This window comes from Mustelus asterias, chromosome 12 (genome assembly GCF_964213995.1).
Source record: "Mustelus asterias chromosome 12, sMusAst1.hap1.1, whole genome shotgun sequence".
Lineage (NCBI taxonomy): Eukaryota > Metazoa > Chordata > Chondrichthyes > Carcharhiniformes > Triakidae > Mustelus > Mustelus asterias.
Genome location: NC_135812.1, coordinates 12,828,544 through 12,855,563, shown reverse-complemented (window position 1 = coordinate 12,855,563; position 27,020 = coordinate 12,828,544). Strand labels below are relative to the sequence as shown.

General features: G+C 44.0%; 1 protein-coding gene across 4 annotated transcripts in view; it reads right to left on the bottom strand.

Moving 5' to 3' along the window:
• The window catches only part of spata22 (spermatogenesis associated 22), a 77,204-nt gene extending 52,753 nt beyond the window's left edge, over positions 1-24,451 (bottom strand). For 3 of the 4 annotated variants that reach the window (XR_013499216.1, XM_078225929.1, XM_078225931.1), the window contains exons 1-5: positions 24,213-24,312; positions 16,760-16,830; positions 11,335-11,466; positions 5,083-5,242; positions 653-751 (exon numbers count right to left, since the gene is read on the bottom strand). Coding sequence is in view for 3 of the 4 variants with exons in the window: in XM_078225929.1 (XP_078082055.1) it covers positions 653-751; positions 5,083-5,242; positions 11,335-11,466; positions 16,760-16,830; positions 24,213-24,247 (497 nt within the window). In the remaining variant the exon portion in view is untranslated. Of the gene's footprint in view, positions 1-652; positions 752-5,082; positions 5,243-11,334; positions 11,467-16,759; positions 16,831-17,657; positions 17,792-24,212; positions 24,313-24,343 lie in introns of those variants that run through there. The other variant, XM_078225930.1, reaches the window with a different exon arrangement.
• Between the last annotated feature and the right edge of the window lie 2,569 nt (positions 24,452-27,020).

Below are 27,020 nucleotides of genomic sequence, written 5' to 3'. Positions count from 1 at the left end.
CTTACTGACAGCATTCATCCTTTAATTGCTGAACCATTTCATCAGGGCCCTAGCTGTTGCCTGTCAGCCCGCCAGCCCAGACGGCTGCCACCCATCCCGTAACGGCGCAGTCTGAAGCTTGGCCTTCTAAAACCACATCTGCTTGAAGTTGACCTCTAAGGCCTTCTGACTGTCTCCCCCACTGAAGGTCTGTAGCCTTCCACCTTCATGCTGCAGCCAATACTCTAGCACTGCATAGGAGTCACCTTCACAAACAATGGCGATGCTGTCTTCCTTCTGTTTTGACATTGCAGCAGGTGACAAATTTCAAAGAGGACATGCTTACTGAAGCACAGACACATGAAATGTTCTTCCTCATTGAGATGCAAGTAGGAGAACTACTTCCTGAATATGCCAGACTCTTGTTGAGAGCTTTTCTCCCCCTCTTGCTCCTCCTTCTTGTTTGAAAAACAAAATCCAAAGATTAACAGAAAACAATCAAGTCCATTTCCATTTTTGGGCCCATTCTCTAACCAAATGACAGATTGGTCTGTAATGAATCTGTAAGGAAGATGTATGTATTCAATACTAAGTTTGTTGATTATACCTGAAAATGTAAATTCTTATCAGTGTTTAACACTCAAATTTTATCATAAGCATTTAACTCACTTACTTCCAGCTGTTTTTACTGCTTTGCCCCATGTTCGATCCATGAGGAAACTTCCTACTTTCTTGAATTTGTTGAGGCTGGCGTACTTGTTGTTGAAGTTGGCTAAAAAGTAGCATGAATAATTAACATTCAAGTATGGGAAAATGTAGAAGAGAGAAAAGGCTCACAAAAGTCATTCACCTTATTTCCTAATATCAGTCAATTATTAACGTTTCAAATATTAGGCATACAGTAAATTAAACTATCACACAAATTTGTAAAAATAAACTGACAACTCAAATTTCTTCATCAAATGTTTGCTAATACCAACAGACTATAAAGACATTGGGCAAGATTCTCCAGCCTCCCAGCCACTTGTTGTTGGCAGTGGAAGGCGAAGTGCCGTTCACTGGTAGCGGGATTCTCTGGTCCCACCGCTATCAATGGAATTTCCCTCTGAAGGCATCCCACAGCACTGGGAAACCCGTAGGTGGGGGTGTGCTGCTGGCAGGACCAGAGAATTCCGCTGGCGTGAACGGGCAGAAAATTCTAGCCATTAAAGATAATGTTCAAGATAATCTTATTATGTGCATATATTGTTATGGATTCTAATTAGAAAAACCTACATTTCTGCCTGCATTGTAAACAGTTTGTTTTCCACAATAGAATCCTTATGGTGCAGAAGGAGGCCATTGAGCCTGCACCAACAACAATTCCACCCAACCCTACCCCGTAACCCCATGTATTTACCCTGCTAATCCCCCTGACACTAAGGGGTAATTTTAGTATGGCCAATCAAGCTAACCCGCACATCTTTGGACTGGGGAGGAAACCAGAGCACCCGGAGGACACCCATGCAAACACGAAGAGAACGTGCAAACTCCACACAGTCACCCGAGGCCAGAATTGAACCCGGGTCCCTGGCGCTGTGGAGCAGCAGTGCTAACTACTGTGCCACCGTGCTGCCCACCTTAGCCCACATTGACCCATCTTAGCTGCCTTTTAAATTATTTAGATCTGTGGTTGCCAGCAAATAATATTGAAAGCACTAAACAATTATGATCTGTACAACTTGCATGCTACGACACAACATTCAAAATATGCTGGCATTTGTAAGAAAGCATGTAGCGAACAACAAATATTATGCAGATTACACTGGCACATAGCATCCTCCACAATTACCGGAATGATATCAGCAAGTCAAAGTTTGATCTGCATTTGCTTCACACCACAATCAGGCACATTCTGTTGTGAGGTATTCTTCTGTTTGTACTGGGAGGAAAGCCAGCAATAATTTAATGAACCTGACCACCAAATTGGAAAGCAAAAAGTTGCCATGCCCATTATAAAAAATGGCATAAGAGAATGACAAAGAGAAAACAAACAAAAAAAAAATGGTGAAATGGGCAAAGAAACTGCTGGAAAGTGCAGGAGAAAAACATAACAATGTCAGAAAAATAAACAGTTTAAAAAAGTTTTTCTTTAATTAAACAAAACTCTTCATCATTATTTCTCATGAATGATGATAATGGATATCCTATCCAGAACTTTCTACTTCTAGTTTAACTTCCCAGTGCAATCTTTCTCTCTATTCTGACAATCTAATTGGAAAAATAAGCTTACTGGTTTCACAATACATCCCACTTGGTTAGCTTTTGTATTTGTGTGCTTTCGCCCACAGCATATTTATATAACCCTGACTGTTACTTTGTCTTATATGCTCAGTTGTAGCCAGGCCAATGGACTCAAAGGCAGGCAATATTTTGCAAATTTTTGAACAGCTCAAGGGTGGGTGCAAAGTTTAATTGTTGGATTTCTCCTATATTCTAAAGCTCCCGAAAAGGAGAGCTAAAGAGAGAAACACTGAACAAAACTGAGAACACACAAGACAGATAAAATAACAAAACAGAGATACCTTAGAACTGATTCAGCTGAATGTGCAAGTACGCCTGTGCATTCCAAGAGCATGCCTCATTCAACTGGCTTAGTTGCCTGAATGCCTGATCGAGCTATTAAGAATTAATTAGCAATTAAGAAAAATACGTAATTGAAGGGCTAATATCAGTGGGTTGAAAACAGACCTCTCCCAGATAAATTGGAATGAAAGACTGATAAGCAAATCTGTAAAGACTGATAAGCAAATCTGTAATGTAACAAAGGACCGTCACCTTAAACCTAACAAAGGACTGTCTTTAAAGAGGAGATGGTTTGGGTACAGTTTGAGGTACATTCCCAACAAAGGGAAAGGTTGGAAAAGCAAAGCCGGAGGTCTTTGGATGATGAACGTGATAGAGAGCAAGAATAAGCAGAAAAGGCATGTGTATGATAGATGTCAAGTTGATAATATATGAGAACCAGGCTTAAAATAGGAAGTTTAGGGGGAAGTGAAGAAACAAAAAGTATGAAAAGAGAATAACAACTAACATAAATGGGAATCCAAAAATCTTCTACAGGCAAATAAATAGTATAAGAGGAGGATTGGAGCCAATTTGGCACCAAAAAGATCAGGAGATCATGAAGACAGAAGGTATAGCTGAGGTGGAATCATGTCTTATGTCATTATCACAGAAATGTCATTTGTGACTTTGGTTAACATAGTTTTGGTGCTTTGGAAATCAGGATGTGTATGGTTCAAACCTGGCAAGTTCCCAATTACAGCTATGCCACAAAGAGAAAATAGCAGGTACAGACTACAGAGGAAAAGAAAATGAGAAGGAGAATCATCCCATTATACTCCTTGTGAATCACTCCATCACACTCTCACTCATTTGCCAGTATGCAATTTGGAAAGAACATTTAAGTTTTCAATATTCAATATCATCAGTCACCACGACTGAGAAAATTATGTTTCTGTGTAGCAAAAAGGTTGTGATGGACTTAATATAATGTTAACAGACTGAGCAAATCCAAGCTGGCCTACCTGTGTTCCCAGATGATATCAGCAATCAAATTATTCTAACATTTCTTTGTTTGGCATTTGGGAAATTAACAACGTTAGCAGTTGAATTTGAGATTAGAACAAAATAACAGACAAGTAACAAGATTAGGAGGCGTCTAGAGGAATAATGAGATGCTATTTGCCCAGTAACAAGATTAGCAGTGTCTAGAGAAATTGAGGTGTGAATTGCCATATCAGAAACATTGTTTACCAGAGATCAGTGGGGCTACACAAATGATAACTTGTAAAGGCAAGGAAATTGAGAGACGTAGACAGCTGAATCCACAGCGGGAAATGTCAGAGACTGAACAGTATAACTGCTAGCATCCTCATGGGGAAGCAGACTAGTTTTCCATTCAACAGTCAGGCAGGCCAGTTTCATCTATGATCAGAGAGACCCAGAGGCCTGTTCCATTTAACATGTAGAGCCACAGCAGATTGCAGATATTCTCCTCTAAAAGACACAGTTTTGTGCCTTTGCCAAACTAGGAAAAGACGCTTTCCCAGACTTGGTCATCTAGGCCGTATTGACTTATAGAGCTACTAAATTGATGCTGTCTGGGAAAAGGTATCTCACACTTAGTTAAGAACCCCACTGTTGTTACTTGCGAGAGTGTCTCAAAGCTCCAAGGGGTAACTTGAAACATTGGCTCTTAGTGGTGTACATTTATTTGGAATATTGTGAGGAACAATGTATAACTCAGTGTGTAACCAGTCCAGTCATTGTATAAACAATTAATAGAGTATTTATTAAAGTAAAAGAAAAAAAAACACACTACAAGGAAGACTAATATATACTATGACATTTATGTATATTAATAACTAAATACAGTCTTATCTGAAATTACCTCTTGTTCCCAAATATACCCACATTCCCCGAACTCACTGAAACACCCCTTTTCCCAAACAACATCCAATTTAGTAACTCTATTAGTCAAATCCAGCTAATAGTTGGAACTAGACTCTCTGAAGGTTAGATGGAGATGGCCTGTCCGACTGTCGGATGGAAATTAGTCTTCTTCCCCATGAAGGTGCTAGAACTTATACTGCTCAGTCTCTTTGATATGCCACCCTGTGGATTCAGCTGTCTACGTCTCTCAATTTCCTTGCCTTTAGAAGTTATCATTTGTATAGCCCCACTGATCTCAGGTAAACAATGTTTCTGAAATGGCAATTCACACTTCAATTTCTCTAGATGTTTCCTCGTCTTATTACTGGGCATATCATATCTCATTATTCATCTATTCACCTGCTAATCTTGTTACTTGTCTGCCATTTTGTTTTCATCTCAACTTCAACTGTTAAAACTTGTTAACTTTCCAAATTCCTAACATCTTGTTTTAAATGAAAGCAGAAGCAAACCAAAAGATTTGGAAAATAATTATCTAACACCTTATAAAGGCTTCTCAGCATACTTTTCTTCAAGAATTTTGGTTGAATAGATTTTAGATCCAAAAGAGTTAAAACACAAAGATAACCTCAAAATTAGCACAGTGTTCAGTATTGCATGACCTACCCAGTATTCATAGATTTTGTGAACTTTGACATTGGTGCCATCGCACTATGTGTGTTATCCATATTACTCCTTCTATTGGGATATTGAAACTGGGCCCTGTAATTGTTTTGCACTGCCGTCTGATTGCCTTGTGTTCTGCTTTGTGTTAATTCTTTGTTGCCTTAAAATGTAAAAATGACAAAGAATATTTAGAGTCAGAGTCATAGAGGTTTACAGCATAGAAACAGGCCCCTCGGCCCAACTTGTCCATGCCACCCAGTTTTTTTAGTCCCAATTGCCTGCATTTGGCCCATATTCCTCGATACCCATCTTATCCTTGTGACTCTCTAAATGCTTTTTAAAAGACAAAATTGTACCCACCTCTAATACTACCTCTGGCAGCTCGTTCCAGAAACTCACCACACTCTGAGAGAAAAATTGTTCCTCTGGACCCTTTTGCATCTCTCCCCTCTCACCTTAAATCTATGCCTTCCAGTTTTAGACTCCCCTACCTTTGGGAAAAGATGTTGACTATCTAACTGATCTATGCCCCTCATTATTTATAGACCTCTATAAGATCCCCCCTAAGCATCCTACGCTCCAGGGAAAAAAGTCCTTATAACTCAAACCATGAAGTCCTGGTAGCATCCAAGTAAATCTTTTCTGCACTCTTTTTAGTTTAATAATATCCTTTCTATAATAGGGTGACCAGGACTGTACACAATATTCCATTTGTGGCCTTACTAATGTCTTGTACAACTTCAACAAGATGTCCCAACTCCTGAATTCAATGTTCTGACCAATGAAACCAAGCATGCTGAATGCCTTCTTCACCATCCTATTCACATGTGACTCCACTTTCAAGGAGCTATGAACCTGTACCCCTAGATCTCTTTGTTCTATAACTCTCCACAGCGTCCTACTATTAACTGTGTAGATCCTGCCCCAATTCGATCTACCAAAATGCATCACCTCACATTTATCTAAATTAAACTCCATCTGCTATTTAGCAGACCCCTGGCCCAATTTATCAAGATCCCATTGCAGTCCCAGATAACTTTCTTCACTGTCCATTATGCCACCAATCTTGGTCTGCAAACTGACTAACCAGGCCTCCTAAATTCTCATCCAAATCATTAATATAAATAACAAATAACAGTTTAATTTGATTTGATTTATTATTGTCACGTGTATTAGTATACAGTGAAAAATATTGTTTCTTGCGCACTATACAGACAAAGCATACCATACATAGAGAAGGAAAGGAGAGAGTGGAGAATATAGTGCTACAGTCATAGCTAGGTTGTAGAGAAAGATCAACTTAATGCGAGATAGGTCCGTTTAAAGTTCTGATGGCAGCAAGGAAGAAGCTGTTTTTGAGTCGGTTGGTATGTGACCTCAGACTTTTGTATCTTTTTCCCGATGGAAGAAGGTGGAAGAGAGTATGTCCAGGGTGCATGGGGTCCTTGATTGTGCTGGCTGCTTTTCCGAGGCAGCGGGAAGTGTAGACAGTGACAATGGATGGGAAACTGGTGTGAGTGACAGATTGGGCTTCATTCACAACCCTTTGTAGTTTCTTGCGGTCTTGGACAGAGCAGGAGCCATACCAAGCTGTGATACAACCAGAAAGAATGTTTCTATGATGCATCTGTAGAAGTTGGTGAGAGTTGTGGCAGACATGCCAAATTTCCTTAGTCTCCTGAGAAAGAAGAGGCGTTGGTGGGCTTTCTTAACTATAGTGTTCGCGTGGAGGGACCAGGTTGCTGGAAATCTAGACACCTAAAAACTTGAAGCTCGCAACCATTTCAACTTCATCTCCATTGATGTAGACAGGGGCATGCCCTCCACTACGCTTCCTGAAGTCAATGACTATCAGTCATCAACAGTGGACCCTGCACCAATCCCTGAGGCACACCACTGTCACAGACCTTCAGTTTGAAAAACAACCCTCTACAACTACTCTCTGTCTTCTGTCGTCAAGCTAATTTTGTACCCAATTGGATCCCAGGAGATTTAACCTAATGCAACAACCTACCATGTGTACCTTGTCAAAGGCCTTTCTAAAGTCCATGTGATGTCAACTGTACTGCCCTCATCTACCTTCTTGGTTACCCCTTCAAAAAACTCAATCAAATTCGTGAGACATGATTTTCCACTCACAAAGCCATGCTGACCGTCCCTAATCAGTTCTAGCCTCTCTAAATGCCTGTAGATTCTGTCTCTCAGAATACCTTCTAACAACTTACCCACTGCAGACGTTAGGGTTGCCGGCCTGTAGTTCCCAGGCTTTTCCCTGCAGCCCTTCTTAAACAAAGGGACAACAGTTGCTACCCTCCAATCTTCAGGCACCTCACCTGTGGCTGTCGATGATTCAAATATCTCTGCTAGGAGGCCCGCAGTTTCCTCTTGAGCCTCCCACAATGTCCTGGGATACATTTCATCAGGTCCCGGGTCTCTATCTACCTTGATGCGCTTTAAGACTTCCAGCATCTCCTTCTCTGTAATATGTACACTCCTCAAGACATCACTATTTATTTCCCCAAGTTCCCTAACATCCTTGACCTTTTCAACAGTAAAGGCTAATGAGAAATATTCATTTAGGATCTCACCCATCTCTTGGTGATCTGCACATAGATGACCCTGTTGATCCTTAAGAGGCCTTACTCTCTCCCTAATTACTCTTTTGCCCTTTATGTATTTGTAGAAGCTCTTTGGATTCTTTTTTGCCTTATCTGCCAAAGCAATCTCATATCCCCTGTTTGCCCTCCTGATCTCTCTGACATCCTCTATACTCTTCAACGGATCCACTTGATCCCAGCTGCCTATGCATGTCATATGCCTCCTTCTTCTTTTTGACCAGGGCCTCAATATCTCAAGCCATCCTGGGTTCCCTACTTCTGTAAGAAGTTTAACAACACCAGGTTAAAGTCCAACAGGTTTATTTGGTAGCAAAAGCCACACAAGCTTTCGAGGCTCTGAGCCCCTTCTTCAGGTGAGTGGGAATTCTGTTCACAAACAGAACTTATAAGACACAGACTCAATTTACATGAATAATGGTTGGAATGCGAATACTTACAACTAATCCAGTCTTTAAGAAACAAAACAATGGGAGTGGAGAGAGCATCAAGACAGGCTAAAAAGATGTGTATTGTCTCCAGACAAGACAGCCAGTGAAACTCTGCAGGTCCACGCAACTGTGGGAGTTACAAATAGTGTGACATAAATTCTGATTCTAGGATCGCATGATAAAGACTCAGGAGGAAAAAAGCAGAAATATTTATGTGAAATAGTGTGACATAAACCCAATATCCCGGTTGAGGCCGTCCTTGTGTGTGCGGAACCTGGCTATCAGTTTCTGCTCCGCGACTCTGCGCTGTCGTGTGTCGCGAAGGCCGCCTTGGAGAACGCTTACCCGAATATCAGAGGCCGAATGCCCGTGACCGCTGAAGTGCTCCCCAACAGGAAGAGAACAGTCTTGCCTGGTGATTGTCGAGCGGTGTTCATTCATCCGTTGTCGCAGCGTCTGCATAGTTTCCCCAATGTACCATGCCTCGGGACATCCTTTCTTGCAGCGTATCAGGTAGACAACGTTGGCCGAGTTGCAAGAGTATGTACCGTGTACCTGGTGGATGGTGTTCTCACGTGAGATGATGGCATCTGTGTCGATGATCCGGCACGTCTTGCAGAGGTTGCTGTGGCAGGGTTGTGTGGTGTCTTGGTCACTGTTCTCCTGAAGGCTGGGTAGTTTGCTGCGGACAATGGTCTGTTTGAGGTTGTGCGGTTGTTTGAAGGCAAGAAGTGGGGGTGTGGGGATGGCCTTGGCGAGATGTTCGTCTTCATCAATGACATGTTGAAGGCTCCGGAGGAGATGCCGTAGCTTCTCCGCTCCGGGGAAGTACTGGACAACGAAGGGTACTCTGTCCACTGTGTCCCGTGTTTGTCTTCTGAGGAGGTCGGTGCGGTTTTTCGCTGTGGCGCGTTGGAACTGTTGATCAATGAGTCTAGCGCCATATCCTGTTCTTATGAGGGCATCTTTCAGCGTCTGGAGGTGTCTGGTGCGATCCTCCTCATCCGAGCAGATCCTGTGTATACGGAGGGCTTGTCCGTAGGGGATGGCTTCTTTAACGTGTTTAGGGTGGAAGCTGGAGAAGTGGAGCATCGTGAGGTTATCCGTGGGCTTGCGGTACAGTGAGGTGCTGAGGTGACCGTCCTTAATGGAGATGCGCGTGTCCAAGAATGCAACCGATTCCGGAGAGTAGTCTATGGTGAGCCTGATGGTGGGATGGAACATCAACAAGTTCCATCCCACCATCAGGCTCACCATAGACTACTCTCCGGAATCGGTTGCATTCTTGGACACGCGCATCTCCATTAAGGACGGTCACCTCAGCACCTCACTGTACCGCAAGCCCACGGATAACCTCACGATGCTCCACTTCTCCAGCTTCCACCCTAAACACGTTAAAGAAGCCATCCCCTACGGACAAGCCCTCCGTATACACAGGATCTGCTCGGATGAGGAGGATCGCAACAGACACCTCCAGACGCTGAAAGATGCCCTCATAAGAACAGGATATGGCGCTAGACTCATTGATCAACAGTTCCAACGCGCCACAGCGAAAAACCGCACCGACCTCCTCAGAAGACAAACACGGGACACAGTGGACAGAGTACCCTTCGTTGTCCAGTACTTCCCCGGAGCGGAGAAGCTACGGCATCTCCTCCGGAGCCTTCAACATGTCATTGATGAAGACGAACATCTCGCCAAGGCCATCCCCACACCCCCACTTCTTGCCTTCAAACAACCGCACAACCTCAAACAGACCATTGTCCGCAGCAAACTACCCAGCCTTCAGGAGAACAGTGACCAAGACACCACACAACCCTGCCACAGCAACCTCTGCAAGACGTGCCGGATCATCGACACAGATGCCATCATCTCACGTGAGAACACCATCCACCAGGTACACGGTACATACTCTTGCAACTCGGCCAACGTTGTCTACCTGATACGCTGCAAGAAAGGATGTCCCGAGGCATGGTACATTGGGGAAACTATGCAGACGCTGCGACAACGGATGAATGAACACCGCTCGACAATCACCAGGCAAGACTGTTCTCTTCCTGTTGGGGAGCACTTCAGCGGTCACGGGCATTCGGCCTCTGATATTCGGGTAAGCGTTCTCCAAGGCGGCCTTCGCGACACACGACAGCGCAGAGTCGCGGAGCAGAAACTGATAGCCAGGTTCCGCACACACAAGGACGGCCTCAACCGGGATATTGGGTTTATGTCACACTATTTCACATAAATATTTCTGCTTTTTTCCTCCTGAGTCTTTATCATGCGATCCTAGAATCAGAATTTATGTCACACTATTTGTAACTCCCACAGTTGCGTGGACCTGCAGAGTTTCACTGGCTGTCTTGTCTGGAGACAATACACATCTTTTTAGCCTGTCTTGATGCTCTCTCCACTCCCATTGTTTTGTTTCTTAAAGACTGGATTAGTTGTAAGTATTCGCATTCCAACCATTATTCATGTAAATTGAGTCTGTGTCTTATAAGTTCTGTTTGTGAACAGAATTCCCACTCACCTGAAGAAGGGGCTCAGAGCCTCGAAAGCTTGTGTGGCTTTTGCTACCAAATAAACCTGTTGGACTTTAACCTGGTGTTGTTAAACTTCTTACTGTGTTTACCCCAGTCCAACGCCGGCATCTCCACATCATGACTTCCCTACTTCTACCAGCCTTGCCCTTCACTCTAAAAGGAATGTGCCTACCCTGAACCCTTGTTAACAGACTTTTGAAAGCCTCCCATATCTACAGTATTTTCAATTAAAATGGTATTGCAGTGATATATTGTATGATGGTCAACACTGAAATGTTTGTCAACACACTAGAGATTTACCAACCATGAACAACTATGTCATGGCATTGTGGAAATATGTCCCTGATTATTAATCCGGTGAGTTCTCACACTTAGCCATAACAGGAACCTTTACACCTTCCCACTGAATAGGAGGGAAAGGCACTGCAGTTACATTCAAAGCATCTTTACATTTCTCCTCAAGTTGAACTTACAGAAGCTGTGGTGGAGGCCTGTAAGCCAGTATGATATTGTTCAGTTACTGTCCTAGTTGAAGAAGTTCCCATTAATGCAAGAAAATAAAAAGGGAAATAAATGGTGCAAACAGCATAATGAAGATAGAGCATGAAAAGAGGAAAAATATAGTACCACAATGGTGAAAGAGTGGAGGTGAATTATCTTGATTACCTGTTGGCGGTGAATCAAAACTCTCTGGTGTAGGGAAAAAATTATTTGAGCCTGGCTCATGTTCCATAGGGTTTGAAGTCAATGGCATTCGGGTTCTTTTCTTTTGATTAAACAGCAGTACAGGAAGGCATCCTGAAAAATATCATTTGAAGCAGATAATGGTATCTCCATAATCACATTTACCAGAAAGAAAATCAACCTGCTGAATGAAAAGCAGACACCTTTCAAACATGGCCAAAACAGCTTTAAAAAATGTTCTTACTAAACAAAATGAATGAAACAAAAATCAATCAAAAGAAACTTATTAACAAACCCAAAGAGTTATTTAATAGCTAACAAAAAGTACTTTGAGCATTCTCTGGAAATTCTGGGATTAAAAAGATTTTTATCTGTTAGTATTTCCAAGTACTTGAAGTGGTTAAAGGGCAACTCCAGGTTTCAAGTAAATGAACATATAGAACATTTCACTAATAAAACACCGTCTATAACATGATATTTATAGCACGTAGACCATTTTATAGCACAGGCCATTTAGCCCAAAAGATCCACATCAGTGTGAATGCTCCAAACGAGCCTCCTCCAACACTTTATATGACCTCAAAAACATACACGATTCCTTTATCGCTAATCTTTAAATATTTCCCCTTAACTAAATCTTTACCTGTCATCTCAACTACTCCTGCTGGTAGTAAGTTCCACATTCTGACCAGACTCTGGGTAAAGAGATTTCTCCTGAATCCATGTTGGATAAGTGACTAGGTTATTTGATTTGATTTGATTTATTATTGTCACATGTATTGGTATACAGTGAAAAGTATTATTTCTTGTGTGCTATACAGACAAAGCATAGCGTAAATAGAGAAGGAAAGGAGAGAGTGCAGAATGTAATGTCACAGTCATAGCTAGGGTGTAGAGAAAGATCAACTTAATGCGAGGTAGGTCCATTCAAAAGTCTGATGGGAGCAGGGCAGAAGCTGTTCTTGAATCGGTTAGTACTCGTCCTCAGACTTTTGTATCTTTTTCCTGTCGGAAGAAGGTGGAAGAGAGTATATCCGGGATGCATGGGGTCCTTGGTTATGCTGGCTGCTTTTCCGAGGCAGCGGGATATGTAGACAGAGTCAATGATGAGAGGCTGGTTTGAGTGATGGACTGGGCTTCGTTCACGACCCTTTGTAGTTTATTGCGATCTTGGACAGAGCAGGAGCCATAAGAAGCGGTCATACAACCAGAAAGAATGCTTTCTATGGTGCATCTGTAAAAGTTGGTGAGAGTCATCGCGGACATGCCAAATTTCCTTAGCCTCCAGAGAAAGTAAAGGCTTTGGTGGGCTTTCTTAACTATAGCGTCAGCATGAAGGAACCAGGACAGATTGTTAGTGATTTGGACACCTAAAAACTTGAAGCTCTCAACCATTTCTACTTCATCCCCATTGATGTAGACAGGGACATGTCCTCCACTACGCTTCCTGAAGTCGATGACTACTTCCTTCATTTTGATGACATTGAGAGAAAGATTATTGTCATTGCACCAGTTCACCAGATTCTTTATCTCTTTCCTGTACTCTGTCCCATCATTATTTTTGATCCGACCCACTATGGTGGTTCATTAGCAAAATTGAAAATCAAGTTGGAGGGGAATTTAGCCACAGTCATAGGTGTATAAGGACTATAGTAGGGGGCTGAGGACACAGCCTTGTGGGGCACCGGTGTTGAGGATGATTGTGAAGGTGTTGTTCCCTATCCTTACTGATTGCGGTCTGTGGTTTAGGAAGTCTAGGATCCAGTTGCAGAGGGAAGAGCCGAGCCCCAGGACACAGAATTTGGAGATGAGTTTTGTAGAAATAATGGTGTTGAAGGCTGAGCTGTAGTCGATAAATAGGAGTCTGACATAGGTGTCTTTGTTATCCAGGTGTTCCAGGATTGAGTGTAGGGCCTGGGTGATGGCGTCTTCTGTAGACCTGTTGCGGCGGTAGACAAACGGTAGTAGATCCAGGCAATCTGGGAGGCCAGAATTGACTCTCGCCATGACTAACCTTTCGAAGCACTTCATAATAATGGATGTCAGAGCCACCGGACAATAGTCATTAAGGCACGCTGCCTGGCTTTTCTTTGGTGCTGGGATGATGTCGTCTTCTTGAAGCAGATAGGGACCTCAGATTGGTGTAAAGAGAGCTTGAAGATGTCTGTGAATATTCCTGCCAGCTGGTCCGCGCAGGATCTGAGTGCTCATCCGGGTACCCCATCCGGGCCAGTCGCTTGCTGTGGGTTGACTTTCGAGAAGGCTGCTCTGACGTCTGCAATGGTGACCTCAGATACAGGTTCGTCTGAGGCTTCTGGAGTGGAGTCATGACCCCGTTTCTAATCTCACCACTAAGTGATAACATCTTTGCTATGTCTACCCTATTAACCTTTTCCATAATCTTGAAGGTCTTTATCAGGTCATCCCTCAGCCTTCTCTTTTGGAGCCAGTTCAATCTTTCCCTTCAGTGGACTTCACCCTAAGATCTTGAAAGAAGTAGTTAGTGAGATACTTGATGCATTAGTTTTAATTTTGCAAAATTCCTTAGATTCAGGGAAGGTTCATTTAGATTGGAAAATAGTAAAATGTAACTCCTTTATTCAAAAAGGGAGGAAGACAGAAGGCAAGAAGCTACAGGCCAGTTAGCCTAACATCTATCATACAGAAAATGTCAGAAGCTATTATTAAAGGTGGTATAGCAAAATTCAAGCAATCAGGCAGAGTCAACATGGTTTGTGAAAGGGAAATCATGTTTGACCAATTTATTGGAATTCTTTTAAGGAGTCACATATGCTTGGATAAAGGGGAACCGGTGGATCTGCTATACTTAGATTTACAGAAGGCATTTGATAAGTTGCCACATCAAAGGTTACTGCAAAAAATAAAAGATCATGGTGTAGGGGGTTACATATTGGCATGGAAACAAAGAGTTGGCATAAATGGGTCTTTTTCTAGTTGGCAGGATGTAATGAGTGGTGTGTCACAGGGATCAGTGCTGAGGCCTCAATTTCTTACAATTTATATGAATGACTTAGATGAAGGAACCAAAGGTATGGTTGCTAAATTTGCTGAAGACTCAAAGATAGGTAGAAAAGGAAATTGTGAAGAGGACATAAGGAGGCTACAAAGGGACATAGATAGGTTAGGTGAGTGGGTAAAGATCTAGCAAACGGAGTACAATATGGACAAATGTGAAATTCTCCATTTTGGCAGGAGAAATAAAAATAAGCTTATTATCTAAATGGTGAGAAATTTCAGAGGCCTGAGATTCACAGGGATCTTGGTGTCTTAGTCCATCAATCACAAAAGGCTAACATGTAGGTACAGCAATTTTAAAAAAAAATTCATTCATGGGACGGCTTGCTAGCATTTATTGCCCATCCCTAATTGCCCTCGAGAAGCTGGTGGTGAGCCACCTTCTTGAATCGCTGCAGTCCATGTGTTGTGGATTGACCCACAATGCCATTAGGGGGGGAATTCTAGGATTTTGGCCCAGTAACTGCAAAGAAATGGCGATATATTTCCAAGATGTGGAGATGCCGGCGTTGGACTCGGGTAAACACAGTAAGAAGTTTAACAACACCAGGTTAAAGTCCAACAGGTTTATTTGGTAGCAAAAGCCACACAAACTTTCAGAGCTCCAAGCCCCTTCTTCAGGTGAGTGGGAATTCTGTTCACAAACAGGGCATATAAAGACACAGACTCAATTTCCAACCATTATTCATGTAAATTGAGTCTGTGTCTTTATATGCCCTGTTTGTGAACAGAATTCCCACTCACCTGAAGAAGGGGCTTGGAGCTCCGAAAGCTTGTGTGGCTTTTGCTACCAAATAAACCTGTTGGACTTTAACCTGGTGTTGTTAAACTTCTTACTGTGATATATTTCCAAGTCAGGATGATGAGTGGTTTGGAGGGGAACTTGCAGGTGGTGGTGTTCGGAAAGTCAACAGATTACAAAAATAGGGTGTTTATGCTTCAGTTGTACAGGGCATTGGTGAGACCACATCTGGAGTACTGTGTACAGCACTGGTGTCCAAGACGTAAATGCATCAGATGCAGTTCAGAGAGGTTTACTGGACTAATACCAGGAATGGGCTGGTTGTTTAATGAGGAAACGTTGGACAGGTTAGGCTTGTACCACTGGAGTTTAGAAAAGTAAGAGGCAACTTGATTGAAACCTTTAAGGTCCTGAGGGGTCTTGACAGGGTGGACGTGGACAGAATGTTTCCTCGTGTGGGAGAAACTAGAACTAGGGGTCACTAGTAAGGGCTCGCTCATGTAAGACAGTGATGAGGAGAATTTTTTTCTCTCAGTGGGTCATGAGTCTTTGGAACTTTCTTCCTCAAAGGGCAGTGGAAGCAAAGTCTTTGAATATTCTTAAGGCAGAGTTAAGGTTCTTGATAACAAATAGGTGCATGGTTATCAGGGGTAGGCAAGAAGGTGGGGTTAGGGTTACAATCAGATTAGCCAAAATATAATTTATTGGTGGAGCAGGTTCGAGGGGCTGCGTGGCCTACTCCTACTTCTAATTCGTATATATGTATGTGTGTTCCCAATAGGGTCTCTGTTATAGTAAACTGATTTACAATTTCTATATCTGTTTTATAATATGAAAACCAGAACTGTTCATAAGGTTAAATTTAATATAACCTCCCTGCTTACCAATTCTATCCTTCTAGAAATGAACTTGGTGCTAACCACTGTGCCACTGTGCCACTCTTGCCTTTTATTAATTAGGATAAGGCTCCTTGGGAATGTGTTAATGTTTACAGGAATCTCTGGAATGTGTTAATATTTGCAAGGGGTTCCACGTAGAAAAGTTTGTAAACTATTGTTTTAAATAACAGGATCAGAAATAATTCAGTAAATTGACCACAGATTGGTTGATTGTTGTATTGTTTGTAATTTCAGTTAAGGAGTATGTAAACCTGGCTTGAATGGTGAGATTAGAATGGTCTTAAACCTTGCATATAAACATATCATTTAGGTGGTAAAACACAGTTAATAGTAACAGTGAAATCTCCAATGTACTGAAATCAAAAAGTGCTGGTACATAGCTTTCCCTCTGGGATTGCTACATGTCTGGTTCCCAATTTTGACTATACAATTACAGAGTGCAAAAGTCAATGATGATCATTTCTTTACAGGGGTGCAGAACAAACCAGCGCAGCAATACCAAGAAAACCTCACAAACTTCCCCATAGCTAGATAAAGAGCATCACTGGCAAATTTCTTACAGCCGATAACTTCCCTCCCAACTCTTAGCGGAAGACGCAAAAATGGAGGCAGGAAATTAGAACCTAATGTGGGAGAAATTAGTAAATAAATTAAAAAACATACAAATTAATAGAATGCATCAAATACAATAACTGTCCAAAAACAAAACAGTCCCTCTCGGCAAAAGTACCTGCTGTAGCTCTTGTTGAATTTTCTGTAATATTCCTCTTCATGGTTAAATTCCTGTAATATATTTGCAACCTATAATGTAAAATCAACAGAGGAGAAAATAGTAACATTAAAGTTGTGTACATTGATTTTTGAATTGGTGAAATTGTAAATAAAAATGTTTAAGTGCATTAGTTTTAAGAGTTAACTCTGATTATTACTAACTTGTAACAATATGGTCAAAATTTGACCTCCTTCAATAACGGTCATGAAACACAATCAAGGGTTTGAGTACAGGGTGGCATGGTGACACAGTGGTTAGCACTACTGCATCACGGCACGAGGGACCTGGGTTCAATTCCTGGCTTGGGTCACTGTCTGTGTGGAGTTTGCACATTCTCCCCATGTCTGTGCAGGTCCCCCCGGGTGCTCCGATTTCCTCTCACAGTCTGAAAACCGTGCTGGTTAGGTGCATTGATCCAATCAGTGTTGACTAGGGGAATTTCACTGTAACTTCATTACAGTGTTAATATAAGCCTTACTTGTGACTAATAAATAAACTTTACTTTAACATAAAGTTTTGCAGTAATTGTTTGCATCCAGAAACTAAAAGATTGAAACATATCAAAATTACCTTTATATACGGTACCTATACAAATATTAATCATTAATAGTGATGCATTTTCTTAACTTAAAGCAAATAGTTTTAAGCTGAATGTTGCCCTTGGGAAAATCTTACCCGAGAGAGGCTGTGGCGTAGTGGTATTGTCAATGGACTGGTAATCCAGCGACCCAGGGCAATACTCTGGGGACCTGGATTCAATTGGTGAAATTTGAAAATCTTGAATTAAAAGTCTAATGATGACCATGAAACAATTGGTTCACTAATTTCCTTAGGGAAGGAAATCTGCCTTCCTTACCTGGTCTGTCCTACATCTGACTCCAGTCACACAGCAATGTGGTTGACTCTTAAATGCCTGCTGAAATACACTCAAGTTAAGGGCAATTAGGGATAGGCAATAAATGCTGGCTCAGCCAATGATGCCCACATTCCCTGAACAAATAAAAACAAAATTAAAAATAGCAGTGGAGAGGTATACAGTAACCAAAGCATTTTGTAACCAGTTAAAGTTTCAGGGCTATTTGTCACACTATTCTGCCCATTATTCCTGGGGTCAAATTAACTTAAGACACTGAATCACACTGTCAGCACATATCTTCTGCTCACTGATCATGACACGTGCTATGTGAAATCCAAGGTCCAGATCACATGGTCATCTTTGAAACCAGCTGAGATAATTAATAACCCTTTAATGTCAGAGGTTACATAATAAAGTGTTTGTCATGTTTTTCCATTTATAGTCCACATTCTACTTGGAATTTCTGTACTTCAGGCAAAGACCAATGCAAAAATCCATGAGGGAACTAAATTCTATCTGATATTGCAGTAGTTTGTGGAATGGCAGTTATTTCAGTTACATACAAAAGGCTACCAAATCCATCACTATATTTTTGGGTAGCTCACCCTCAACTTGAACTGAAATGTTGATTTTTCATTATCACAACGCAGACCACTAATGTGCTCCGCCACAGATTTCTGGAGCTTGGAATTGTGCCCCTATAGCAGCACCTGCTGACTTCTTAATCCTTACAGCACTTTGAAGAGCCAGCTTTCAGAGGAGGCTCAGGGGCAGCCTGTCATCCTGGCATGGGGCATCAGACGGTGTGGAAAACCCCAATAGATGGAAGTAAGCCTGTTAACACAAACACTATATAGGCACTTTTTTGTGTATTCCCATTAGCAGCGCTTACTAGCCCTTGACGTATAACTTTGCCCCTCAGAGGGGCAACCAGATTGTGGAGTCAGTTACCTGGAGGACGAGTACATGGATGGGAAAGGTTTAGCGGGATACAGCCAAACACAGGCAAATGGGACAAGTTCAGTTTAGGAAACAAGGTCGGTATGGACGAGTTGAGCCGAAGGGCCTGTTTCTGTGCTATACGACTCTATGACTCTAATACACTCTGGAAACTAGAACCAAATCTGGCCAAGTGCGTGGTGGCACAGTGGTTAGCACTGCTGCTTCACAGTGTCAGGGACCCGGGTCCGATTCCCGGCTTGGGTCACTGTCTGTGCGGAGTCTGCACATTCTCCCCGTGTCTGCGTGGGTTTCCTCCGGGTGCTCCGGTTTCCTCCCACACTCCAAAGATGTGCTGGTTAGGTGCATTGGCTGTGCTAAATTCTCCCTCAGTGTACCCGAACAGGCGCCAGAGTGTGGCGACTAGGAGGACTTTCACAGTGACTTCATTGCAGTGTTAATGTAAGCCTACTTGTGACTAATAGATAAAGTTTTAAAAAGTCAATTTTGCGGCAAGGCAGGAAGTGGCCAGGTGAGAAATGAAGTTAAAGGGCAGAAAATTCTGAGCAGGCCAGGCAGCATCTGTGGAAAGAGGGGAAAAGGGAGAGTTAATTAGCATTTCAGGTAGATGGCCTCTGGCCTGCTTGGGTCAGTCCCGAGTTACCTTTTCAGGCAGGGCACCAAGCCGCCAAGTACAGAGGCAACAAACTACTTCTTTTTTCTGACAAATGTGGGCATAAACCCTGATTAGTGATCGCTTTCAGTGTGATTGAGGGGGTGCTGGTTTGCTCTTTGATGCCCCAGATGCCCCGAGGGGAATCGGCGCCTCGAATGTTCCTCCCGTCTCTCGGAAAACAATGGCGCCCGGCTCAGCTGCGCGACGCCTACGCGCGGGAAGCCGACGTCCCGCTTGCGTGATGACGTCGCACGGCAGGCGTGCGTGCGCGTGACGTAGAAAGCATGACGTCAATCAACAGCTGGTACCTTGGCTACCTGAGCTGATGTCTACACCTGGGGTCCTCTTCCTGATGGCCAGATCTCCCTGATGGCCAGCTCTATCTGATGGACAGATCTCCCTGATGGCCAGCTCTATCTGATGGACAGATCTCCCTAATGGCCAGCTCTTCCTGAAGTCAACATTTCCTGATGGCCAGCTCTACCTGATGGACAGATCTCCCTAATGGCCAGCTCTTCCTGAAGTCAACATTTCCTGATGGCCAGCTCTTCCTGATGGATAGAGCCCCCTGATGGCCAGCTCTTTATTTTTTAAAATTTAAAATTTATTTATTAGTATCACGAGTAGGCTTGTGTAACCACTGTGCTACTCTTGTAGATAGAAGTTCCTGAGATAACTTGTTTTAAAGCTTGACTATCAAATGAAAAACTACAATCAAAAAACCAAAAATAATCTGGAAGTGTTCAAAATCGGTCTGTCAGCACCTGTATGGGGGCAATATTTCAGGTATCATTCTACCTTTTCAGAGCACGGTGATTAGCACTGCTGCCTCACAGCGCCAGGGACCCGGGCTCGATTCCCGGCTTGGGTCACTGGCTGTGCGGAGTCTGCATGTTCTCCCCGTGTCTGCATGGGTTTCCTCCAGGTGCTCCAGTTTCCTCCCACAGTCTGAAAGACGTGCTGGTTAGGTACATTGGCCATGCTAAATTCTCCCTCAGTGTACCCGAACAGGTGCCAGAGTGTGGCGACTAGGGGATTTTCACAGTAACTTCATAGCAGTGTGAATGTAAGCCTACTTGTGACACTAATCATTAAACTTTAAAATATTTTTCATTAGGTGGGGCATGTGTGCGGATTGCATTGATTGGCCATACTCAAAGGCCCTTTAGTTTCAGAGAGATTAGCAGGGTAAATACATGGAGTAACGGGGATAGTGCCTGGCTGGGATTGTTGTTGGTGCAAGCTCAATGGGCCGAATGGCCTCCTTCTGTACTGAAGGGATTCTATGGATGCTGCAGCATGTTGTGCTGTGTTGCCATTGTATTATTAGGTAAACTGGGGTTGTTCTCCCTGGAAAGACGGAGGATGAGGGGAGACTTAATAGAGGTGTATAAAATTATGAAAGTCATAGATAGGGTGAACGGTGGGAAGCTTTTCCCCAGGTCGGTGGTGACGTTCACGAGGGGTCATAGGTTCAAGGTGAAGGGTGGGAGGTTTAACACAGATATCAGAAGGACATATTTTACACAGAGGGTGGTGGGGGCCTGGAATGCGCTGCCAGGCAAGGTGGTGGAGGCGGACACACTGGGAATGTTTAAGACTTATCTAGACAGCCATATGAACGGAGTGGGAATGGAGGGATACAAAAGAATGGTCTAGTTTGGACCAGGGAGCAGCACGGGCTTGGAGGGCCGAAGGGCCTGTTCCTGTGCTGTACTGTTCTTTGTTCTTTGAGTGTTTACACTTGTGATTCCCCCATGACACGTCGCAAATCCTCAATGCCCAGCTCTACTGAGGAGGAGTCAGGCACTTACACATAGCAAATTAGTTGGAATAAAAAGTGAGGGCCGTAGCAACCATCTGTTAGTAGTGGCATAATTTGGTTGGGGGTGGTGAGGGGAGGCTGGGGTGGGTTGCATACAAATGGATTTTAAAGGGAGTCAGTTGGTACACAGGGACTTTTACGTCTGGGAACTTAGGCCAAAACCAACTGACTGAAAGTCTGATAGAAGTTGTATGTAAGATGTCAGTTTCCCATATATTTTTGCCGACAACAGAAAAGTGCGCAAGACTTTGACAGAAAGGATGGCTATTACTCAGATAGTTGTTGAGTGAAATAGAAATGATGTACTTTTGTGCTTTTTAAATTTTGCAACCAAGGGATATTGATGCACTGTTCTTTTTTTTTAATTTTGCAACTGAGGGATATTGATGGGACAGAGTAGAACATGCTTTAGGTTGCAGTTGCTTGTTCTGTTCTTCATCTGGGATTGCTTGAGAGTGATGATCGTTGTCTGAAGATTAATGTTCGAACATGCCCCAGCACCAACCTTGATGAGTGCAAAGATTCACCAATTTTTTTTTTAAATCACAATTATTCAATGGTGTGCAGCTTCACAACATCCAGACCAGTAAGAATGTTTGATTCAAATGCCTGTCAGGTTTGATATAAATCAGAACAAATGTCAAGGTTCCAGATGGTTGGACTGGAAATGAACATTCTGTTAACCCTTTAAATAGCGATATTCGTTCTATTAAATCACTTGTGCACCAGGAAAATTCAGTGAAATACACTTAGATCAAATATTTCCAATCTTTTGTTAGTAACATTCTTTTTAGATTATATCACTGAATATAGTCATAAACTGAGAAAGGCATTGTAATGTATAAAAGTGTTATCAAAATGACCACAAGATGGAAGCAAAAAGCATAACTCAGTATTCGAACGGCGCGTAGCATCCAATTTAATATCTGAAATTACAAACATCGCAGATAGAATCTGTTACAATGGGAATCCATTCGATACAACAGCCTCACAAATATCACTGCCAAGGCAAACATCATCTTAAAACGGCGAAACTATGCTTCTTAGGTTTTTGGGTTTAGTTTAAGAGGTACAAACAGTCGGTGCGGTGAAGTTGTAGCCAGATTAAAATAAATCATGTTAAGACACCGATTAATATCCAAGAGTACAGAACGACTCCCTTAGAATTCCCATTATCTGTATTTGTTTCTATACTTCCACAGGATATGGGCATTACTGGCGAGGCCAGTATTTATTGCCCATCTCCGACTGCCCTTTAGAAGGTGCTGGAGAGCCGCTGCCTTGAATTGCCAGGCTGTGTAGTGTAGGTACAGCCACAGTGCTGTTAGGAAGGGAAAATCTCTTATTATTTTAACAGTTTTGATTCCAAATGAACTATGGTGGGAAAGCTATTGACAAAACATCAGTCTCAAATGGGTATAAATATGCTCTGGTGGGGTGGGGGTGGAGGTATGGGGTGGGGGGGTTGGGGGGTGGGGGGAGGGGGAGGGGGAGGGGTGGGGGGAGGGGGTGGAGGTAGGGTGGAGGGGAGGGGATTGGGGGGTGGGGGAGGGGTTGAGGGGAGGGTGTTGGAGGGTGGGGGGAGGGGGAGGGGTGGGTGGTTGGGGGAAAGGGAGGGGGTGGAAGGACGGGGTGGGAGAGGGGGGGAGGGGGTGGGTGGGTGGGGGGGAGGGAGTGGGGTGGGGGGGTGTGAGGGAGTGGGGTGTGGGGGAGAGGGTGGGGGTGTGGGGGAGGAGGTGGGGGGATGGGGGAGGGTGGAGGGGAGGGGTGAGGGGGAGGGAGGTGGGGGGAGGGGTGGGGTGTGGGGGGGAAGTGGGGTGGGTGTGGGGAGAAGGTGGATGGGGGGAGGGGAGGTGGCGGGAGGGGGGTGGATGGGGGGAGAGGGGAGGTGGGGGGAGGGGGTGGGTGGGGAGGTGGGGGGAGGGGGTCGGGGAGGGGGTGAGTGGGGGGGAGGTGGGGGAGGGGGTGGGTGAGGGGGTGGGGGGGAGGTGAGTGGGTGGGGGGGGAGGGGGTGGGGGAAGAGGTGGGGGGGAGGGGGTGGGTGGGGGGAGGGGAGAAGGGGGAGGGGTGGGGGGAAGGGGGCAGGTTGGGGGGCGGGGCTGGGGGGTCTCATTAAGAGGAAGCACCTGGTTTCCACTCAGGCGCCTCTGCAGCGTGACTCCAATTAGCATCTGACAGCTGTACATAATTACAAGGAACTCAATTGTACAACCGCCAGGTACCAGGATCACCCTCCCTTCAGCACAGCTGCCGTTTAGAAATTCTTTTAAAGAAGTATTTTTTTTGCTCTCACATCAATGAAATGAAAATAGCATCAAAAAACCCTCCTAAAGTGAAAATTAATCGGGATGGATATGCTACGCTTTAAGCACTGCCAAGCTGTAAAGGCAAGTGACATTGTTCAAATTAGACAGCAAATCACCCACACTTATTGATAAACCTGGGAAAGAAAAAAGATTTTCCAGTCTTTACTTGTATGGCACCCCTAGCAGTCATATCTGTGTTGATCTTTGACCAAATTGAATTTCCAGTTTAACTATTGACTTTTCCCAAAAACCTATGGAATCAAACAAGAGGCTAGCCAGCTGCAGATTCACTAGCTGAATCAGTACACATATTTAGTTTGACTAATAGTTTTCTCCATTTCCCTCTTCTTGCAAATTACATGCCTGTCTCAACCAAGTGATTAAGCTCTGTCAATGCTCCTCATAAGTCATTCTCAAAGATGCTCTTCATAGAATCCCTACAGTTCAGAAGGAAGCCATTCGACCCATCGAGTCTGTACCAATCACAATCCCACCCAAGCCCTATTCCCGTAACCTCACGCATTTACCCTGCCAATCCCCCTGACACTAAGGGGCAATTTTACCATGGCCAATCAACCTAACCCACACAACTTTGGACTGTGGGAGGAAACCAGAGCACCCGGAGGAAACCCCCGCAGACACGGGGAGAAAGTGCAAACTCTGCACACACCGTGACCTGAGGCCAGAATTGAACCTGGGACCCTGGCGCTGTGAGGCAGCAGTGCTAACCACTGTGCCACCGTGCTGCCCTGTTAGCAAGGTAACTCATAAAAGCTTCCCGATATTTTAGTAGAACAAGGGCACTTTACCTGATATCAGATGAATGGGTTTGGGGCAATTTCATGAGTTGCACAGTCCTAACCCAGCCTCAGTCTTGCCAACTCCACCAAAACTCTATTTGGGCCCTCTCTACAACAGCTTGGTTGCGTTGAAAACTCACCTGCTTCTGTATCTTGGACTCGAATCCAGAGGTACAGCACTTTCCAAATCCACAACCTCTACCACCCAGATTAGAATAAGAGCAGCAGATGCATGGGAACACCGCAAGGTCCACTGCCAAGTCGCCTATCACTGTCGATGGATCGAAATTCTGGAACTCCCTCCCTAACAGCACTGTGGGTATGCAAACACCACATAGTTCACAACAGTTCAAGAAGGTGGTTCACCAACACCTGCTCAAAGGCAACTAGAGAAGGGCAATAAGTGTTGGCCTTGCCAACTACAGTCACAAGAACAGTTCGATATAAGCAGGATGTATTTGCCGAGGTCTGGAATCTTGAGTTGATTAGTCGAGGAGCCAGGGTCCCTTTTGTCACAGTAGACGTACCGGGCGGGATTTTACGGCCTTGCTCATCCCAAATCCGTAAAATCCCACCTGAGGTCAACGGACATTCCCATTGTCCACTTCTCGCCCACTCTGATTCCCGTGGCGGGCAAGGCGGTAAAATTCCGGCCCCCGTCTCTTGGCCAGAACTCTGCCATAGAAATGTAAAGGGTGTTTATGCATTTGTTTGAATTTTGATTTTCTGCAGCCACCAAGCATTGCTAACAGGGCGGCATGGTGGAACAGTGGTTAGCACTGCAGCCTCAGAGTGCCAGGGTCCCAGGTTCAATTCCTGCCTCGGGTCACTGTCTGTGTGGAGTTTGCACATTCTCCCCGTGTCTGCGTGTGTTTCCTCCAGGTGCTCCGGTTTCCTCCCACAGTCCAAAGATGTGCGGGTTAGGTTGATTAGTCATGCTAAATTGACCCTAGTGTCAGGGGGATTAGCAGGGTAAATGTGTGATGTTCCGGGAATAGGGCCTGGGTGGAAATGTGGTCAGTACAGACTCGATGGGCTGAATGGCCTTCTACTGGGATTCTATTAGGGCCTCGCTAAATATAATGAGCTCTGTGCCGGTTTTCTGAAAGCTAGTATGAGTCATGGGCAGCCAGGCTATCAGGATTTGTTCATTTGTAAAATAAAATAATTTTATAACATAGCCAGTTTGATGTAGATATATATTTTCCTTCCCGTCTTCTGGACGGGTCAACAGTTTTTCCACACAGCTATTATTAGAATGTGGAATGTATATTCTCAGTTCTAGCACAACATCAGACACACACCCCAAGAGGAATTATTATTTTTTAAGTGGATAAGGAAACCACCAAAACAAAATTGGGGCGGTACAGTGGTTAGCACTCCTGCTTCACAGCGCCAGGGACCCGGGTTCAATTCCAACCTCGGGTCACTGTCTGTATGCAGTTTGCATGTTCTCTCCATGTCTGCGTGGGTTTCCTCCGGGTGCTCCGGTTTCCTCCGGGTGCTCCAGTTTCCTCCCACACTCCAAAGATGTGCAGGTTAGGTGCATTGGTCATGCATGCCAAATTGCCCCTTAGTGTCCCAAGATGTGTAGGTTGGAGGAATTAGCGGGGTAAATACTTGGGGTTATGGGGAACAGGCCTGGGTGAGATTCTCCCTCAGTGCCAGGAGGATTATGTGGGGTTACGGGGATAGGGCCTGGGTGGGATTGTTGTCGGTTCAGACTCGATGGGCTGAACGGCCTCCTTCCGCACTGTAGTGATTTTATTCTATGATTCTATGAAAACAGAAAACGCTGAGAAATCTCCGCAGGTCTGACAGCATCTGTGGAGAGAGAATAGATCCAATGTTTCGAGTCAGGATGACTTTTCCTCAGAGCTCCACAGTTGCGATCAGACCTGCTGAGATTTTTGAGCAATTTCTGTTTTTGTTTCAGATTCCAGCATCTGCAGTAATTTCCGCAGTAATCTGCAGTAATCTCAGGGAAACCACCGAGACTGAATTAGAACATTCTACTGTGAAGCTAATGCTGGAGGAGGTACAATGGGCTGAAGGACTCCTTCGGAATGAGACTTTTATGATCTTGATAAGATAATAGTGCGCGGAGCAGGAGAATGTTATAGGAAGCAGATATAATAAGTTAAATAATAAATGCCGGAGACTGGATAAGGCATTGAGTTGGACTTTAATCTTCAGGAATCAAAATCCAGCCCACTGATAGCATGGACAGTCTTTCATCCTATCTGTAAGAGTGGACGGCACGGTGGCACTGCTGCCTCACAGCACCAGGGACCCGGGTTCGATTCCTGGCTTGGGTCACTCTGTATGGAGTTTGCACATTCTCCTCGTGTCTGCATGGGTTTCCTCCGGGTGCTCCGGTTTCCTCCCATACTCCAAAGATGTGCGGGTTAGGTTGATTGGCCATGCTAAACTGACCTTAATGTTAGGCTTAGCAGGGTAAATGTGTGGAGTGACGCAAATAGGGCCTGGGTGGGATTGTTGTTGGTGCAGACTCAATGGGCTGAATGGCCTCCTTCTGCACTGTAAGGATTCTATGATCCTATGAGTCCTATATAAAATTTATTTTGCATATTTCTACTATATGTGGGCTCATGGTGGAAAACTAATATTACATGAGTTGGCACAAAATCGGCAAATCCATTCAAAAAAATATCAGATTGTGGTACAGGTATTTTTATACAGACAGTGTAGAGCGAACTTGAGTCTACAGCGAAGGGGAATAGCTTGATTTCCCAGTGAAGAACCGTGTCCACCAGCAACACCTATATAATCCAGCAAAGAGAGAAAGTGTGGGGA